At 43.6% G+C, this 13524-nt stretch overlaps 1 protein-coding gene across 3 annotated transcripts in view; it reads left to right on the forward strand.

The window, feature by feature from the left end:
* Znf521 (zinc finger protein 521) overlaps positions 1–9140 on the forward strand; it is a 298511-nt gene extending 289371 nt beyond the window's left edge. For all 3 annotated transcript variants that reach the window (XM_057789090.1, XM_057789088.1, XM_057789089.1), the window contains one exon: positions 8337–9140. In XM_057789090.1, coding sequence (XP_057645073.1) covers positions 8337–8366 — 30 coding nt within the window. In that variant the 3' untranslated portion in view covers positions 8367–9140. The remainder of the gene's footprint in view (positions 1–8336) is intronic.
* Positions 9141–13524: the final 4384 nt, after the last annotated feature.

A 13524-nucleotide genomic window follows, 5' to 3' on the forward strand; every position in this document is an offset into this window, starting at 1 on the left:
TACAGTAGAGACCACCACACCTCCTGCAGTGCCCAGTGCAGCCACAACTGTCTATCTCCTAATGTCTGCAAAGCTGAGGCTTGGGAAATGTGCAGTAAGGCAAGCCCATGCTGCTCTTTTGGAATCCTCTGATTTTCTTTGTCTAAGGCAGGAATGGCATCTGTTTCATACAACGGTCAGAAAGGTGATACATCCCTTCCCACGTTTTACTCTGGCTTCCGGGAACACTTCTGGGCACCAGCTCATGAACTCGCTCTCTCTTGCAGCTAGAGAATCGGTACAACTCACTCTTTTTAGGCTCTTAACACTAAAATCCAAAGAAGAACCAGAACTGTGTCCGCCAGTGAGTTTTACCAGAATTCTAGCTCTCTTTCTATGAAAAGGAGGATAGAAACTTCAATGCCAGAATTGTTTGAGAAACTGGCCTAAAGTCTGAAATTTATAAAACATTTCTCTCTTTGTGGGGAAACAAACTCTAGTGTGGCTGTCCCTTTCTGTCTGTCAGAGCATGTGTTTTTCTGGTGATGCCATTTTACTTTTGTTTTAATATATATCTTAGTGTCACCCAGAAAATGCTCTGAGATGTCAACTCAAGCCCATGTCAATTGCTAAATGTCAAAAGAAAATGCATCAGTGTCTCTGCAAGTTCATAGTGATGACAGTTCCACATGACAAAAGCAAAGAGGGCAATTCTGTGACTTCAAGCATGATCAGAAGTGCAGAATCTGTGACATTAAAGAGGGACCAGATGCAGATCAGGATAGATCAGAAATGCTACCTCTGTGTTATGGTAGAAGAGTTCCAGTAAATTCTTCACCTGTAAAATCATAGGTCAGCTTTCCTCATCAGAAGAAATCTGCTATTTGTGTAGATTGGTTGTCGTTTTTACTTTCTTATTTGGTCATCAAATCAGTAAGGGAAAATAAGACATATTGCATAAAAGAACATGCATCGAACATATCTCATGAAAATGTACGTGTCCACAAACATGTTCCTGATGTTTCCCAGGTAGCATCTGGGGAAACAAAATTGTACAAAATTCCTCCGGACAGGAAGTGCATGATGGCTGCTGTGCAAACGGTATGACTGGAACATGGGTTGGTTCAGGTCTTTGGTGCGGTTCTTAGAACATTCTTGCTGCTGTCCCAGCGCTCTGGGGATTCTGTTTCTTCAGATCTGAAGATATGAGAGCTTGCCTGGTTGTGTGGACTCTGAAGCTTTTTGTTATTAACATTCCTATCCTGGTGACCTTATTAAAATGCTGGAGGGCCACCCCTTGCCTTTGTGACTAATTTTTCCGCATCATCCAGGGTCCATAGCCCAGCACCCTGTCATCACTCCCTGTGTACACTTTCAGAACATTTTACTAGCAGAGAAGAAGTTAGGAATGAAAAAGAGAGAGGGTAAAAATGTAAAACTCTTGATTAGAAAGTATAATTTAATAGAACATGTATTGAACCAAATGTATTGATTAATGTAGAAGATATAGTACTTATATTGATTTGAACCAGAGATTTAGTACTAAAAGCTCTAAGCCAAAAAGCTGTTGCAGATTGCTACAAAAGTCAGTTTAATGCTGTCCTTGGAATGCCTTCAGAAAGAAATTCTTCTAATGTTGGAGGACTAGGTAGAATGCGGTATATGTCAGGCTGATCCCAGCGGGTTTTATTTTGTACTCTAATAGCTGTTACGAGCCTACATTATATCCAAGGAGTAATTTTCCTTAGAGGTGCCCAGCTCGCTTTGTGTCAATATTCTAGCATTTTAAGTCACGTACAGTATATGCTTCTGGGAACAGGGAAGGAGCCAGCCAGACTCATAATGGCCTGCATTCATTAATAAAGGCAGAGGCTTCTGTCCCTCCATTGCCCACTACAGGGAAGCCTCCTTGGCCTTCAGGGACCCTATACAGACACATTTAAAGGAAGCTCTATTTTGAGTGGGCAAGAGATGAAACACACGACTTGGAGGTATTTCTTAAGTCAGCTCTGTGCCCGAGCACAGGGGTGACCTTCTGGGTCAGAGAAGAAGGCAGGTCAAAAAGACTTATTATCCAGACTGTTGGAAACCAATTGCTTTTGTTTAAAAATAAATAAATAAATAATGAAAAAAAAAGCCGGGGCGCTTAAAGGTGGGCAGCGATGTAGAATTCGGTTTACAGCCTGAAAAGAAAGCGCACAGCCGAGTGTGAGCCGGGATGTTCTTCTGAGGAAAATGAGAGCATACTGATTAGCCTCTGTGTTTACAGATAAACGGCCAACCCAAGTGATAAAAGGAAGGGTAATATAATTAGTTAATCAGAGGAGATTGATTGCGGATGTTTGTGTTCCTCAACTAAAGGGAAAAAGCCAACATGTTGCCGCAGCATTGTCACCATCTGTTGAAAGACACCGCACACTTAATCTTTATATTCCTCTGCTTTTTCTTTCCTGCCTTGCTTTGTTTTGGGGCCCCGATTTCATCAGTTTGGAAGCACCTCATTCAAACTGAGTCTAGCCACAGTGTAAACTGGGGGCGCAGTGGGTTATCGGGGAATGCCCCCTTTTTTGTCTTCTTGCTCCCTCTTCACTCTTTTCAAAACAACACACTAACTCTCTCTCTCCTGCTTCCTCGAGCTTGTCTATATTTGTTTTGGCAGAAGCAGTTATAAATAGACAAGTCATGCTTTAAAGAGAAAAAAAGGTTTACATTTTTGAATCAACAGATTTTTTTTTTTTTTTTTTTTGCTCAGCCACGTCCCAGGGCTGCTTTGACTACTGTGGCCACGGAGCATTTCCATGGCATTAGCGAAGCACAGAGGGGCCGTGTTAGCTAGAGATTTGGAAAAGTCCAGATAATCTGTGGGTACCACTTTTGGGGTGAAAATCTAATTTTTAATCCTGAGAAAGTAGATTCCTTGTCTGTACCCCTTTCGAAGCTTAACTTTTATCATGGTTCTAGATGAAGAAATTCAAATTGCCATCAAGATGTGAGGAAAATTGGATCACCTCAGAATTGCAAGGTGAACAGTTTCAGAGGATCATGGGTTTTTATTTTTATTTAAAAAAATATTTTTCTTGGAATGCGTTTAAAATAGGATTAAACCGTTTGACCAGCAAATGTGGTCAGCCCTCCAAAAGACAAAGTTGAATTAATCATTTGTTAGAGTGCCAAGCCTAAAATGAGAATTCCAGTCTTGTAAAATGGAAGGCATCTCACATTTAAAAAGAAATACATAGTGCTAGGAGGGGAATTTTTAAGGCCCTCGTCTGTTTTTTAGCTTCTAAGTTTAATTTCACATTTACAGGGGAAAGAAAGAAAGAAAGAAAGAAAGAAAGAAAGAAAGAAAGAAAGAAAGAAAGAAAGAAAGAAAGAAAGAAAGAAAAGAGCACACACTCCTTCCAAACTGGGCCCCTTACAATGAGGAGAGTGTTCTTGGAACCTCACCGTTAGATTAGCAGGCCTACATAGATCTTGTCTTAGGCTTGAAGGTATGTTGTGGGTTTGATTTTTTTTTAACACAAACCCCCCTCGTGTAAAACAACTGTTCATAACTGGGATTAATGGTTTTCAATTTTCAGTTACTTAGACATGGGGTCTCCAGGAGATGGCTTTTTGCAGAGTAGAATATGGCTCTCTGTGGGATTGCACAAGTTTTCCTCTCTTCCACTTCCTTTTTTGTCATCGCCCCCCACCTCCACCAATGTCGCTCTGATGTTCCTCTCGATTATGTAAAACACTTTGCCTTCATTGGAACAGATATTTTTTCTCATAACCTGTCATTGCATTAAAGTGCTTTGGGGACTGTGAATTGCTGTGTAAAATTGGTGAGATTACCCACTGCTTTGTTCTACCGAAGTGGTTTCCTTCAGACCTAAAGAGCTCAGAGCTCTGCCCCAGAGGTTCTGGGAGGGGGGGATGGTGGCGATGGTGCTTTCTGCTTTTTCCTCCTCAGCATCCGTATCCTTGACGTCTCTCTCAGTACTGGCTCTGTGCGGTGGTCCGCTGCACTGCTGCCTCTCTGCTCCCCACTTCTGCTGCTGCCTCTCTGCTCCCCACTTCTGCTCTCTCCATTTTCCCTTTCCGCAGGCTTCTCTGACATCTGAAGGCCACATCTGGAGAGTGTGTCTTTATGTCTGTTCTCACCCACACCTACAAGATGACTGGATGAGTGTGTGGCCCAGATGCACACACTGTCCTTCCTTCTTCATTGAGCTGTTTGTTCTTTCAGTGGGTTTGGAATAGGGCACATGTGCAAGAAGCAGGAATGTCCCAGGGATACTCCACGGAAATCCCTTGAGAGGGTTCAGGAACATCTGCAATTCTCCTCCCCTTCCCCAACAGAAATATGCCCATTCCCCATGGACCTCTGGGAATATGCCTCCTTCCCACCGTGAGAATTGCTGTCACTGGGGGTGGGGTGTAGCCAGGACTGGAAGAGACCCTTAAGTGGGCTGGAGCGAAAACCAGGAAATGAGTATGATGCTATATATTGTCAGCTTTCAGGACCTAGAATCGCCTGGGACGCAAAGGCTGGGCACACCTGTGAAGGATTATCTAGATGAAGCTAGCTACTGTGCATGCTTATGAGGCATTATCTAGACTAGGTTAATTAAGATGAGAAGACCCACATTAACTGTTGGCAGCACCTTTCCACGGGCTGAGACCCTGGGTGGAATAAAAGGGAGAAAGAAAGCTAAACACAAGTGTCTGTTGCTTTCTGCCTCATAACTCTGGTTGCAATATAACCAGCCACTCACATCCTGGCTGCTGTGACGGGCCGTTCACATCCTGGCTACCATGACAGACTGTATCCACAGACTGTGAGCCAAAACAAACCTTTCTTCTTTAAGTTAGTTTTGCGGTATTGCAGTCCTAACATGGTGAAGATGAAGGGTGTTCACATGTGCAGGTGTCTCTGCACTGTAGAACCAGCTATTTCGCTGTTTCTTTTGAGAGGACGTTCCATGGATCTTTGCTTGGTAGAAGCTTGTGTTTACCAAGCCTGCTCTTGTTCCCTTCATAAAATTGTTTTATCTGCTTCTCTCAGCCTTCAAAGTGTTAAGTCCTTGGTATCAGTGACTTCAGTGTGTTCCAATAATGTAATTAAAATATATCCACATATATAGAATGTGGCTGTGTAAATGTAAATGTAACTGAGACAGTGGGGCCGATCTATTGGGAGCTCACCAAGGTCAGCTGGACTGCTACTGAAAAAACATGGGATAAAACCGGACTCTCGGAATGTGGCAGACAATGAGAGCTGACGAGAGGCCAAGGAGAATGGCACAGGAACTTTCAACTGGCGATAGATCGAGAGAGAGACAGAGACCCAAATTGGAGCAACGGTCTGAGCTCTTAAGGTCCAAATGAGGAGCAGAAGGAGGGAGAACATGAGCAAGGAAATCAGGACCACGAGGCGTGCACCCACCCACTGTGACAGTGGAACTGATCTATTGGGAGCTCTTCAAGGCCAGCTGGACTGGGACTGAATAAGCATGGGTTGAAACTGGACTCTCTGAACATGGCGGCCAATGAAGGCTGATGAGAAGCCAAGGACAATGGCACTAGGTTTCGATCCTAATACATGAACTGGCTTTGTGGGAGCTTAGCCTGTTTGGATGCTCACCTTCCTGGGCCTGGATGGAAGTGGGAGGACCTTGGTCTTCCTGTAGGGCAGGGAATTTGGACTGCTCTTCAGTATCGAGAGGGAGGGGGAATGGACTGGGGGGAGGAGAAGAGGAGTGGGGATGGGGGAGGGGAGTTGGGGGAGGGGGCAATGTGTGGGAGGAGGGGAGGGAAATGGGAAACGGGGAGCAGTTGGAAATTTTAATTAAAAAAGAATGAAAAAAAAAAGATGTGTAAATATTTAGTGTGGTTGTTAAAAAAAAGGCTAGATCTGTACCTGTGTCTGTTGTGAAGAAACAGGAAAAAAATAAGATGGGTAAGCCACATGAGGAAACTTAAAAATAAAATTAACAGATAAGTTCATTGTTTTAAACATTATTTCCAGAAAAAAATCAAAGCGCTAAAAAGCAGCTGCCAGTACCTCATCATTAGCTATTAGTGCCCTAGCTTCTTGTGTTTATATCATTTTATAATTATTTTTAAGTTTTTTGTTTTTCTTTTAGTTCAGACCTGTCTCAGAAACCATGTTTGACTTTACAATACCAACAGAAGCAGTGTAGTTTGGGGTTTTAACATTTTAATGCTTATAAACCTCTAATCATAGCTATGTTGATCTCTGAGAAAATAGGAAAGCTTTATGTTCCCATCAGTATTTTTAATATGCCTTCAGAAAAACACCTCCCAGACATATTCAGAATCAATACCCAGACAAAAGAGCTGGCATAAAAATAGTTTACTCTTAAATGCACTTTGAGGCTTGTAGTACTAGAGAGAAAGTCATCCTTTGAAGAGAACGGAGGAAGGGAGTTTTCTATAAAGCTGCCTTGGCACGAGTGATGTGTTCCACCGTGTCTTCAGCCTGGTGTGCTCTGTGTCAGAAGCTCACTCCCCAGTCAAGACCGTCACCACACAGCAATTGTCATGGTGGGAAGAGATCTAGGTCCACTGTCCATTTCCATCAACAGAAAGCTCAGTCTGAAACAGGGAGGTGTCCCTGGCCCCTCCCATGGCTCCCCACTCTCTTGTTGGTATACCAGCCCCAGTCAGGAAATACCAGCTACCTAGCCCTTGGTCATGCAGCCTATCCCTCTGCACAATGGGCTGGGTAGCCATCTTCAGGGATATTAAAGGCAGCAAAGATCTCACAAAGTGTTCTGACTCAGGTACTCTTCACCTCTAAGACCAAATCTGAACATTTTAATGATGCTTAAAAATTCCTCATAATGTTGCCAAAACCACCCTTCATCCTTATTTCATGCAGTACTCTTGCTTCGGAACCCTCTGGAAGATCTTGGCCAACACACACACACACACACACACACAACTTCCTTCATTGCCTTTACCATGAGCTGTCCTTTAACCTGCAGTGTCCTCCGGGAGTCTCAGTTTCCAGACTCAGTGAAAACATCAGCTTACCACCCCAGCTGCTCAAAGCCTTCCCTGGTGACGAGGCAGGCCTAGGAAAATCCATGGTCACATCACTGAATTTTTACATGGTCACATGTCTTTCCTATTTAGACCAGGAGAATGTTGATGAGCTCAAGGCAGGAACCATGCCTCGTCCCATATCCCATATCTATCCAGTTGGTCAGGTCCTCTCCACTAAGTGCAATAAGCTGTGAGCCAGCATCCCACAGGTTTTCATGAACATGGGAATGCATGAAGGTGCATCTAAATTCCCAACAGAAGGGCAAAAGGCAAGCCTATGAAGATGAGTGCAGCATAAGCGGGACCGAGGGCTTTGGAAAGTCAGAGAGTTGAAATGCACTTAACGTTGGGTAAACATGAAGCAGTCATATATCAAGCTAGGTTTTGGAGTTCTGATCAGGAGTGAGTGAAGTGTGAATGAGGAGGGGCAGAACTGCTTGAGGAAGTCCAAGTGGAGAGCTTAGGCTACTTCCAAAGTTCAGTCTTCGTTGAAAACCTGGAGGCCCGTGGCCACCCTCTGTGGTAGACTGGAGAATGCCTGCACGCTTTGGTTTCTCCAGTTGGACACACGTCCCAGGTGTCCTCTCACGATTTGGAAAGAAGTTACACATTCCAAAAAGGACCTACCACTGTGCCTAGTGTGAGCAGTACCTGCTGCCCAGGAGTCTTGGGAGAAACATGAGCACCCTGGGCAGGGGAGGGAAAGCAGGCTGCTGGGCTGTTAAAGCATCCTGCCTGGCCACAGATGCCACGCACCTTCACAGGGGTACTGGAAGTGCTTTCTGATCATTTGTCATCAGCCAGGTAATTCTATTCTTCAATATCTGCATTTGAGGACAGACAAAGCAGCCGCGGCTGCCAACTTTCACCATCTAAGAGAGATTAGAGTAAAGCATGTTTCAAAAATGGGGATGATATGCAGGTGAAGAAACTCTTATAGCTGTGGTACCCTGGGCATTGAAGCATGGGCTGTGCTTTGATTGGTAGAGGTAGTACTTGGAGGGAGGTATCTGGAGGAGGCATGGGCCAGAGAAAAGGTGGGGTACTACCAACACGTCCCCTCCCAGAGACTCCTGGCTCTGCCTCTTCCCTCACCTCCGTGGAGGTAACAGTGCACCTGTACTGCACCCAGGCAGTGCAGTTTTTGAACCTCACTGGTCCAGGATGGAATCAATGCATCTATCCATCCCTATGCAGAAACATGACAGTCCACACCAGTGGATACCTTCAGCACTTACCTATGCTCATTCCAATAGGAAAAATATCACTAAAGCTTCTCCCTCTTTCTTTTCTCTCTACAGAATCATACGATGACCCAACACAGCAGTTAGTTCAAGTACAGCCTCTCAAGGAGAAGGACTTTTGCGGCACAAAAAGGGAACATGTTTTACTCTTTGCACGAAACTTACATTGTTAATGTATATTCTTCAGAAGCATTGTATTGTATCATACAACTTGTATTATCAAACTGTTGGATGTTCATGTGTTGGAACTTCTGAGCACCAGATAGACTCCTTGTATATAAAGTGTTGCACATGTAATTATGTCGTCGATGCTAAAATGGTCTTATAAAGACAAGTGGACTTGGGCCCTATTCAGACAAGATTTTCAAAGTGAACAAAATGGCTTAAGAGATAATGTTTCAAGGAAGACAAAACTTAAAAGAACTGTTATCATGTGACTCTGGCTGGACTTCCTTTTACTTACGCTTAAGCCTCGAATTTCTCTTTTGGTATATCAACGGTAAAAACCCAAGACTTTTTTATTGCTGGAGATTCTCGTGAACCATGAAGAGACATTCTCACAGAACAGAACCCCACATCTGGATACGGCCCATATATATATTTGTAAGCCTTGCAGTGTGACAGGTAGCCTCGCCATATATGCAATAGTTGTTACGTAGACTGTCAAAGTTTTGTTTTTCGTTATTTTTTTTTGTTGTTGTTCCTGGCTACATTTGAAGCTTTGAGTGTTAAAGATTTTCCTTAATGATTTCACCCAGCCAAATTCTTGAATCGGTTGAACTAACCTGTATGTTACTGTTCTCAATGTTTACTCTGCGGTCTGAACCTGGAGATTACTGGAATTGTTTTCCAAGAGGAAATAAATTCAGTTTACCATCAACCTTGAGTGTATTTGTGTTTTCTTTTTCTAGTTATTCTTATCATTAAAAAAAGAGAGAGAGAGAGAAAGAAATCTAATTGCCTGCACCCCTGGATATAAAATCTGTTCCTGAGCAGATCCCAGGCATAGCCTCAATCATATTTAACCTTTGCACACGGGGGCCAAAGGCAGCTGGGAGGAGATTCATCATGCTGCATGGGAGGAAATGAGACCCAGCCTATTCGAGCTGTCTTAGATTCTACCAGGTCACATTGTACTTGAGGACTCTGACATCACAGATGGATGTGATAGCTGTTTTCTGCATAATTTGCAGCCCAATTCGTGTCGTGCTGTGCAAATCTGAACTCATGGTGGATGGCGGCAATTTGCGCGGCTGTTTGGCTTATGTGTACTTAAGGAGCAGCATTGTTCAGAAGACAAAGCGCAGAGCGGCAAGTCAGAGCGCTGTTAGTTCTGGCTCTGGCACCAACTCCCACTGGAGTCTTCTCCAAATGGCTTCATCTCCTGGCCTGAGATCACCCAGCCAGAGAAGGAAATGAAACTTGGTCATCAGCCTTTTGACAGCCATGGGATGGCTCTCCGAGAGGCCTGTCTCCACAGCCTACCACAAAGTACTGAAGAACTAGAAGCCCCTGATTTCAGAGTTTTTATGCAATGTTTTTAAGGTGAAAAATAGCAATGTGTGCACTGGGTCTTGATAGACATCGTTAATCTGAACAGTATAAATTATTATACTCGTGGACAACATTCATGGAATCATGCTTAGAATGGTTACCACACTCTGAGTTCTGTGACCTTTTAAACTCTGAAGACCTCAAGCAGATAGCAAAAATATGCATAGCCATGCAGGGTAAGGGAAATGCAACCAGGATTGATGGACTTGTGGTCCCCTGTGGCCAGCACCGCAAGGCAGAGCCTTTGCTCCACCGTGGTTCTCAGACTTTGGCCTTCTTGACATTCCCTTGCAGGACTTACTTATGACATCATGATGTGCTGGACCAGACACCCAGAGTTTCTGATGCCATGGGGCACAAGTTCATGCCTTTCTAAGAACTTGAGTGATGCTGGTTACAGACCACACTTGGAGAACCACTATCCGACCTCATTTACAAGTCATGGAATGAACGAAGTGTGAACAGCCAAGCATATGATATTATTTATTGTGTTTCCAATAAAAGAAAACTTTTGTAAAATTTTAATATCATTCACAAACAAGTATTTTATAGTGATTAAAGTATGCACACCTGCCATAATGTTTCATGTGTGTGTGTTTAGCTTTTTAATGCAAGGGAAACCCAAACCTATCCATTTCACAATGGATTGCCAGCATGCTATTTAATTAAAAAGCCCTTTCACTGGCTACATAAATAATGAAGTATGCTTAGAATATGTAAGTGCATCCATAATTAAAATACTCAGCTATATTTTTTTAAAAATTAAGGTCTCTGGTCCATTCAGGGTTTTGCATTTAAGATGAAATAGCCACATTTAATAATGGTTTTTAGAAGCTTTAAAATTTTTGGTTGTTAATGGGAAAGTTATATTTTTCTGAAAGGATGTTATTGGTTTATGGAAAGCAGGTGATATATTATCCCTGAATTAAATCCTAAATTGCTCATAATATTGTCTCACAGATACCTCCTGGGTGTGTGGCAAATACCAGGGATTGGAATTTCCAGGAGGCAAGAGAGGCAGAACTGCCCATTGTATTAGTGCACACGACTGACCTTGTAACTGCGTCAATGCAGGTATGGGTCAGTCTCTCCTAAAAGAAAGCCAGGAAGCCAGAAGAGTTTACCATCGTTCATTCCACATTCATTGGTTGATCCTCCAAGGACTATAAAGCTCTTTCTAGCTAGTGGGCTCCTCTTCCTTGTCACTGATTATCTTTGGCTGTCAAATGCTGAATGGTGCCCAGACAGCTTTGATAAGTTATCTTCTTTGTATTTATATTCTCCCTCACACCCTAAGGCTGAAATACAACTTAGGGATAATAAAAAGTACCAGTGTGTGCATTGTTTTTGTGTAGCTGTGATCAAATACCTGATATACCTAATATAAAGCTCTAAGAGAGGAACGGTGTATTTGAGTTCATCGTCCATTTGGTTCGTAGACATGTGTGCAGACAGCATATTACTGTGGCTGGAGAGAGCGAGAGAAGAGAACTGGACACTTCCTGACCAACCAGGAAACAGAATGACAGAAGTAGCCAGCGACAATATGCTTCCAAGAACTCACCACCAGTGACCTGCTTCCTCAGTTTAGTCCGAAGTTTCCAGAACCTCCTGAAATAGCACCATCAGCTGAAGACCAAGCATTGACATCCTGAGTCTATGGGGGACATTGCATATTCAACCCATAGCAGCTGGTATTATGTAAAATCCAGGGGAGAATATGGATGCGAGCAGTTGCCCTGTTCATGCTTTGATGTTGTTTTGAGGGCATTTTAGCATTGACTTAGAGCTTCCTGGTAGAAAAGGGGAGAAATAACCTGAATGGAAGGGATACATCACTCTCTAGAGAGAAAAAAGTTCCTGGCACTTAATTCCAAATGAGATTTCTCAAAGGCCTTATGTCAGGGTAGGTGGCCAATATTACCCTGTTCATGACCACTGTGGAAGAAGGCTGATGCACGTCTGAGAAGCCTGGGTGTACCTGCTCATCCTGTGATACACAGGACAGACACCAGAAAAAGCATGGCCTGGCCCCAAATATCAATCATTGCAAAGTTAAGAAGCTGCTCCTCAGGGTCGAAGCTTGCTCTATATTTGGAATCACAGGGGGACCATTGAACAAGTCTATTTTTGGAGTCCCATCCCATAACTACTGATCTGTTGACCTAGAATAAAAGCTGGGCATCGGAAGCATCGAGGTGACTCCGGGTCGAGTGTGAGAGCCACTGTATCAAGTTCACCATGTCAGGGGACTGTGCTGGATTCCAGACGAGAACCGTGACAATAACATGCCAGGAGTGGAAAGGTGGAATGGGGCTTAAGTGCCCTTCCCTCGGTGTCACATTTTACAACTGGTCATCTCAATAATTATTTTAACTCTTAAGTAGCATAGTAACTAGGTGCTAAAGTATAAATAGAGGATAAAGGGGAGAAAGGAGCCAGGAGTCTATCATCCTTATATTGGTCCAAGGATTGCTAATTTGGCCAGTTAAATCTTGTCCCTTGAAATCTCTGACAGTCTGAAGAATCCTGTCCAACATAGAGAGATGGGTTCTGGTTCCAGATAGCGCACGTCTAAGGAGTCACACGCAGCCCTGGTGTGTATGTGCTATGTTCCAGTTTCCAAATGCTGGCAATCCATTCTGCTTCCTGGAATTCAAACTCTATTAACCCCTCCTGTGTGGACCATATGAGATATACTTCAGCCAGGCTGCCAACTTTGACCTCAGCTATTGACTAACAATTCTTCTAATCTTAATCCCAACTCTTTTAGATGATAATGAGTTTTCCATGCTAAGACTCATACTGTGCCATTTTTAATTAATAAGATGGGCAGATTTGAAATTGCCATGTGACCTTCATCTTCATCACACATGAGGTTGAGCAGTACGTATGTTCTATCTAGCCTGTTTCTATCCCTGGACAGTGAGAATTCAAGGGATAAACAATAATAACAGAAATTGATATTCTCAATGCAAGTCAGATCTGCTCTCTTCTACATTGCTATTCAGGCCTATTTACTGATCTTTGGAAATCACACAAATCGGTGATAGGGTAGAAATTCTACCTAGATAACTGATAAATATAATCAGTGTTTCAGCCCAGAAAGTTTGCCATGGTGCAATCAGCTAGTTACTCTAAGCATGCCTTCCCAGAACAGTTATGAGTCTGTTTTGAAACCTGACCAAGGAATCCAGGGACCCCTCAACTTCCACTCCATAGAGCATGGCAGCCTTGCCTCTGCCTGCCTGTGCCTGTTGGGCACAGTCTAGCAGAACCCTTGAGAAGGGAAGTTCAGAAAGCCAGATCCCATTACAGAACACCTGCAAACCCTCCTCCAGCTAGCATCAGCAGCCCAAGGCCTCTTACCTCCTCCCTCTCCAGGAGGAAGTTTCCACTAAAGGCACTAAAAACTTGAGTTCAAGGAAGAGGGATGGCTTTGGATAAAAAGCACCCAGCAGGAGCCTCTGGCAGAGTCGAAAGCTCAGGTCGGGTAAGCACTGTATTTCTGGGTGGGAGCCTTAGAGGCAGGAGTAGCCAGGACCACCTCTCCAGATTCCTCTGTAATGAAGTCAGCTGTCAACTCCTTTGGGGGAAAGACACAGAGCCCCTTTATTTCCAAGCAGGTGTTGCAGCATATTAAAGGTTGCATTCCATCTTGCGCTCACATCCTGAATGAGCCAGTTTGCAG

The sequence above is a fragment of the Chionomys nivalis genome, chromosome 14 (assembly GCF_950005125.1).
Source record: "Chionomys nivalis chromosome 14, mChiNiv1.1, whole genome shotgun sequence".
In the NCBI taxonomy this organism is placed as follows: Eukaryota; Metazoa; Chordata; class Mammalia; order Rodentia; family Cricetidae; genus Chionomys; species Chionomys nivalis.